Source organism: Salarias fasciatus, chromosome 14, assembly GCF_902148845.1.
Source record: "Salarias fasciatus chromosome 14, fSalaFa1.1, whole genome shotgun sequence".
Lineage (NCBI taxonomy): Eukaryota > Metazoa > Chordata > Actinopteri > Blenniiformes > Blenniidae > Salarias > Salarias fasciatus.
The window spans coordinates 18,981,099-18,987,357 of NC_043758.1; the positions used below are offsets into that span (position 1 = coordinate 18,981,099).

At 42.2% G+C, this 6,259-nt stretch overlaps 2 protein-coding genes across 2 annotated transcripts; one reads left to right on the top strand and one right to left on the bottom strand.

Moving 5' to 3' along the window:
• Positions 1 to 842: 842 nt before the first annotated feature.
• Positions 843 to 2,801, bottom strand: dnaaf1 (dynein axonemal assembly factor 1). Its single transcript, XM_030107663.1, has 2 exons — positions 1,901 to 2,801; positions 843 to 1,666 (listed from the first exon to the last, which is right to left on the bottom strand). Exons 1-2 carry the CDS (start codon positions 2,799 to 2,801, stop codon positions 843 to 845), a joined length of 1,725 nt encoding a protein of 574 aa, XP_029963523.1.
• Positions 2,802 to 3,038: 237 nt separating this feature from the next.
• On the top strand, positions 3,039 to 5,094 carry mrpl44 (mitochondrial ribosomal protein L44). The gene is made up of 4 exons (XM_030109200.1): positions 3,039 to 3,231; positions 3,824 to 4,292; positions 4,418 to 4,596; positions 4,829 to 5,094. Exons 1-4 carry the CDS (start codon positions 3,053 to 3,055, stop codon positions 5,004 to 5,006), a joined length of 1,005 nt encoding a protein of 334 aa, XP_029965060.1. The 5' UTR covers positions 3,039 to 3,052; the 3' UTR covers positions 5,007 to 5,094.
• The last annotated feature ends 1,165 nt before the right edge of the window (positions 5,095 to 6,259 follow it).

Here is a 6,259-nt window from a genome sequence, read left to right on the forward strand (position 1 = left end):
AGCAGCAGAGTGAAGGTTTACTCTGTCGCTCAGAAGAAAATCCAGGCTTGATTCTGGGAGGAGGTCTTTCGGTGGGCAGTTGTCGTGTTATTCCTATGCCTGCGTGTATTGTCTTATGATGTGCGAAATTCTTCCCACAATCCACTTCCTGTTTTTATTTTTAATTTTTTCGAATTAGTGATTCTAAATTGGTCATATGTGTGATTACTCTTTAAATTAACCCTATCAGGGACTTTTAACCCCTTCAGGTTAAAAATATAAATATATACCTCACAGCACTTATCCAAGAGGTGTTTTGTTTTTTTTTTAACTTTCAACTGCAAATTCAGGTTTCCTGTAGCTGCTAGTAAAGTTACCACAGACCCTGTCTCACAATGCTTATACCTTTAATAGAGACATAAGTATATCTGGATGCACAAAGTTACTGTCAGATTAAAGTAAATCTGACTACATCATTAAAGACAGTAATTCTAAAGACCAAATGACTATAATGTTGTTAAGATAAGGAACTCATTCAAAACCTTTCCTATATATATGATTGCATCTTTATTTTCATTCAGGCAAGTTATTCCTCTAAACCTACGTAATGCTCATGTCTCCTTCAGTTGGTAAAACAGCTCATTCAAAGAGTTCACATTTAGAAATGAATCTCCAAAAAGAAATACCAGCTCAACTCAACTTTTATTTTCACAAAATATCAGCAATTAAAAACCACATAGATTAAAAACCCAAGAACTTTTAACACAAAGGAATTATCTTTCACAATTTTCAACCATTTGATTTTAATTTGAAGGTGGCTTCCTTGTGAAACGAGGCTTATCTTTTAAAGACACAAGAAAGAATCAGTCCAGCTCCTCAATCAGACATCCACGTGGAGAGGGACGTTTGTTTTCTGTAGGTTTTGCGTTGACTGAGAGAGCATCTTCCAGATACATCAGGGATGAAGAACTCCTGGAGACTTGTGTTGGTTTGTTGCAGCCACTCGTCAACAGCAGTGACTCGGTGTCTGGACCGATGGTGGAGACGCTCTCACTTGACATTTCGGTTAAGTCTTTGACACTGCCTCCTGATAGGACTTCAATTTTGGGTTTGAAAGCCTGCTGAGAGGACAAGACTTCAGTCAATTCGTCCATATCCACTTCCTCCAAATCTGGCAAGTCGTCGAGGTGCAGTGAACGGCTGAGCGGAAGGTGAATGGTCTCCAGCTGATCAGCATCCTCCAGCTCTGTAACTAGCGGACTGGGGCCATGCACAGGCATCACCTCGTCTGCCTCAGGAGGATGTGTCTTGGCCTGCGGAGGCTGTTTTGCGTCACTCTGCTCTTTCTTTGTTTCATCTCTAACACACTGAAATCTGCTCGATTGGTTTGGTTGTAGGCTTTTGGCTTTTTGCTCTGTTTCTGATATGTTTCCAACATTGGTCTCATGCTTTTGGTTCCATCTTTCCTCTTCTTTTTCTGTCACCTCTTTTTGCAACATCTGAGTTTTCTGCTCTACATCTGGGTGCTCATTTGACTGAAGCTCATTGATCTGTTGACTTTGTAAGAACTCTTCATGGGCATCCAGGCAGTCCTGAACAAGAACTCCAATTTTTGCCCCGTGAGAAGTTGAATCCTCAAAACTGGTGTTCTCACCAGATGTCTCTGTGGTGGGTGCCTCAGCTTCCCCTGAAACAAAAGAATTAGATGTTTAACTTTCAGATCCACAGTTATTCTGAGTTTAAAATGTGCACACAGTCATTTCATTCCAGCAAAACACATTATTGTAGAGGATGTTTTAATGCAACAAGAATAAGTACAGCAGGCCAAAGAATTGTACACAGATGGTTATGGACAATCTAAACAGAGGACACAAGTTAATGATCTGGCTTATATTAAGGATATGTAGAGGAAACTGTTAACCTTTCTCCCGGAGCTCTCGAAGGTGTCTTCTCTCCTGAGCCTTTTGGCGAATCAGCTTCAGTCTATTCAAGCTGTCCTGGATTTTCCTCCTCTCTTGGGTTTCCCACTCCTCCCTCTCTTTACGTTCCCCCTCCAGCCCCCCAGTGGCCCATGCCTCAGCGCATGCTCTGTCTTTAGGAAACACAGGGCGATCATCGAGGAAGGTCAGCTGTTTGAGGCGCACAATCATGGTCTTTCTATAGTTTGGGATTTTCCTCATAACCTCGTTCCCCATTAGATTCAGCACTCGCAGCTCTGGCATTGACTCAAGCACAAGTAGGATATCGGGGTCATTTATCAGGTTGTGAGACAAGTCTAACACGCTGATAGAAAGACACTGACTCAAATGCTTGATATCTGAAAGAGTTTCCAGCTTGTTATGTGCGATCTGCAGAGTACTCAGCTCAGGGAGGCAGGAGATGTTCTCTATGACCTGTATGTAATTGTTAGAGATATTCAGGATGCAGAGGTTCTTCAGAGGCTCAAGATTTTCCAGTTTGTGAATGAGGTTCTGCTGAAGGAACAGGCAGCGCAGATCAGTCTGAGCGTCCAGGTTCTCAATGCGTTGAATCCCGTTGCTTTCCAGCCAGAGACACTTCAAGCCTGTGTACTCTTCCAGGTTCTCGATAGTGGAGAAGCCTTTGAAATGGAGGTACAAGGTGTCATTCAGGCAAGGAGTAGAGTACAGCTTGTTCTGCTTACAGTGATCTTTTAGAAATTTCTTAGTCATTTTGGGTCCTTGTTGTTCAGATGAGCTTCGTTCTTCTTCTTGGCTGTTCACATGGTTTTCTTGAGCTCCTTCATTTATGAGTGAATGAGTTCCATCTCCGTCCGTCTTTCTTGGAATATCCTCAACATCCATCTTTCGTTCGAAAAAAAAAAACAATCAAAAAGGTTAGAATAAATTACTAGAGAAGGGAGAGAAAAACTTTAACAATTGCCGTTTTATGGTTTCCCGATGTTTGTTTGTCGTATAAGCAAAACCACAAATCATCGGAACGTTAACCCCGTTGAGTTACCGTTTGTGTTTCCATAGTAACGCCCGGACACACCGGATACAGTTAGGCTGTTCCCGGCCGGACACATTTCACCGCCGCACCATCGTTGGTCAACATGGCGTCGGGGTTATACATGTTAAGTCGAGGTGCTCTAACTTCAGGAATCCACTGCCAGCGTGCATGTAGAAACCTTTTACTGCCGCAGGTCAGGGGGAAGAAGCGATGGATGAAAGCGTACACGTTCCTCATGGCGAAGAAGCTGAAGCTTGAAGGGCCTCCGCCTCCGAAGCCTCGGTAAGACAGAGAGCATCTGAAGGCCACCCATGTCCCCCATACGCACGACTACAAGGTTTTATTTAATATCTGGGTAAACCTGTTAGGTATGAACCACTTTCTAAAGATCGTGTTCACGTTCACCTAAATGTAAAACACAAACACAAATAGATTTTGAGTGAATCTGAAATGTGACACGTAACCCCAGAGGCGATGGTAAAGCTCACTGTTGTAGACCCTTCAAGTGGGAGCCTCGTTTCCGATCAGAGCTGTGACTAAAATGAAAAAGAAAAAGTTAATAAAAGATTGAATCTGGACTTAAAATAACCAGGTGTGGTGCTTTTTTTAATTCAGAATTCCTGCCAAAAAACAACAGAAACGAACCTGTTAAATGGTGTTGGGTCTAAATGAATCTTAGATTTATTTATAAAATATGAAACATCCAGACCTTTGCGATCCTCAGGAAGAGGTTTACTAAGTGTTCTAAGAGTCTGAAGTAAACAAGATGACGCAGATTTTAGTTCAGAAACAGGATTATTGCCAATGTATGTGCAACAGAAGTTAAACCAGTATGTTAATAAAAATGTTGGAAAAATATTGGTCTCTTTTGCAGGTCTCAACAGCCTCACTTTGATTACCATGCTGAGGTTCAGGCTTTCAGCACCCGCCTCCACGAGAACTTCTCTCTGGAGCTCCTCAAAGCGGCCTTCATCAATCCCTGTTATGTCCGAGTGGAGCAGGAGAGAAGGACGGCATTGGGGGTGGACTCTGAGGTCACCGCTCTCGTCCTGAAAGATAACACTGAGCTGAGTAAAAAAGGAGCGGAGTTCACCAAAGACTTCCTGACCGACTGGTGCAGGGCGAGCTTCCCGAGCTTGCCAAGTGAGGGATTGGCGAGCATTGTGGGTCACCTCACTGGTCCTGAAGTTGTTACTCATGTCGCGAGAAACCTTGGTGTTGAAGATCTAACGATGAGCGCAGAGTTCCCTGTTCCTGATGACGTGCTGCAGTCTACGTTCATGGCAGTGATTGGAGCGCTGCAGGAAAGCAGCGGTGCAGAGACTGCTGGATTTTTCCTCAGGGTGAGAAAAACGAGCACCCAGCAGTAAATTTAAAGAAACCCTCATCAGTCGTCTTTAAAATGCTTTGGTTGATATCAAAAGTAACATTGTGATTTGTTTTCCTGCTTCTGTCTTCCCTATTTTAGGATTTCTTGGTTGCTCAGCTGATAGGAAAGGACCTGTTTGATATGTGGACTGTGGTCAATCCCATGGGGCTTCTGGTGGAGGAGCTCACCAAGAGGAACATTGCTTTGCCCGAGCCTCGCCTCATTAGGTCTGCTGGAGCCAGTACTGTCCTCCCACTGTACTTTGTGGGCTTGTATAGGTAAGTATCTTGTTGTATATGCAATCAACAGCACCAAGTATTAGTTATTAGTATTTGCTGCTGCACAGGTCTCTCTTGCAAATGAGACCCTGGGTCTCAATGGGATAACCTTTATAAATAAAGGTGAAATAAAATAAAAAATATATATATAAAGCTGTGGTGAAAAGTGGACTTCCTAAAAGATTTGACTGCTTTTGTGATCTGTCAGTTCCCTTCTTTCTTCTCTGTTCAGTGACAAGAAGCTTCTGGCTCAGGGTCCAGGAGAGACGATTGCAGCAGCTGAGGAGGAAGCAGCCCGCGTGGCCCTCCGGAAACTTTTCGGCTACACGGAGAACCGCACACCGTCTGACTTCTCTCCGCCTCAGCAGCAGCATCAGCAGCCAAGGATTCAATCTGTCAGCAGCAACTAACCAAGTTATAGCTCCTCTACTGCTTCATGAGATCATTCAAACAAGGTGTATTTAATGGGACTCCTATTTGAGTACTGTATAGAGCTCGGAATAAGAAAAAAAAATTGTAATCAGATTTAATTTGGTTCTTTTTGTATATGTCACCTCTGTCAGATTTGAGGGAGCGAATTGTCTGGATAAAAAGTGCGATTGTGATATAAGAAAGCAATTTCTTGGATTAAACGGAGGACTCACTGTTGGCTAAACCATTTGAATCTTATTGTTATTCAGATGCAATAAAAATGTGTTGTCTGTGTGAAAAAAATGCTTTCTGCACTTTTTCCCCTGTTACTGTGCACTTATTTCTGAGATATATGTACAGTATGACACTCTTGTCAGTCTTTTATAGGATGTGGGTCATAAATTTTAAGATTTCACAACATAATTCTTTAAGAGGCTTGTAATAGTTGTTGCTCACACAGTTTCATGAATCAAACACTAAAGCTCACTCTCATGTCAGGATTGTACAGTGTTTTGTTGTCTTTGGCAAAGAAAGTAAGTTGCCTTTTGTTCCTGTGCAGAGTTCATGTTTTCACTTTCCCTATAATTTATTGAAACATAAGACTTCCCCATTCATTCTTGCATTTCGAGTGTTTTTCTTAGCACTCTAAATGTGAAATACAAATGTACTATTTTATAGTGCTGCATCCAACATGAACGTCTTTTCTCCCTGCGTATCTCTGAAACACCTGCCTACACATAAATCCAGTCTACTCAGTTTTATCTGATTCATTATATTTTTCATCAATTTCCACTGCCAGAACTGCTAGAGGTATCCTCGTTGAAGGATCATGACAGGACAGCCTCCTGACATGGTGATTATATTTATCCAGCAGGTGGCGTTATTGTGTTAAAGACAGTTTCTGCTGTCTGCGCTGTCATGCACCGACAAAGATGATACACGAAACAAGATGGTTCACCCTTCCTTTCCGACCTTCAGATGTGTTGAAATCCAGTGTTCAACCGGACTTGGTATTCAGTCCCCTTCCTCAAAATACGGCTCATAATCTGAAGTGCAAATAAAGGGTCATAGAATCAGTTATTTCAAAACTATTTGTTTTATTGATGTTGCTTATGATAGTCAACGATGCGTGTATGGAAGTACAAACCTAAATAAAATTGGTGCTTTCGCATGAGTTTGGTTAGTTGTGTAAACTTTTTCGAAAAATTGGAGTGTAACAAACAGATAATCGTTGGAGTGAAATTAAATAGTG

Excerpts from the sequence above, each read along its gene's own strand:
- dnaaf1 (XM_030107663.1), bottom strand. The coding sequence starts at position 2,801 with ATGGATGTTGAGGATATTCCAAGAAAGACGGACGGAGATGGAACTCAT. Across the intron at positions 1,667-1,900 it reads TCGAGAGCTCCGGGAGAAAG|GGGAAGCTGAGGCACCCACC; the intron begins GTTAACAGTTTC and ends CTTTTGTTTCAG.
- mrpl44 (XM_030109200.1), top strand. The coding sequence starts at position 3,053 with ATGGCGTCGGGGTTATACATGTTAAGTCGAGGTGCTCTAACTTCAGGA. Across the intron at positions 3,232-3,823 it reads CCTCCGCCTCCGAAGCCTCG|GTCTCAACAGCCTCACTTTG; the intron begins GTAAGACAGAGA and ends TCTCTTTTGCAG. Across the intron at positions 4,293-4,417 it reads CTGCTGGATTTTTCCTCAGG|GATTTCTTGGTTGCTCAGCT; the intron begins GTGAGAAAAACG and ends TCCCTATTTTAG.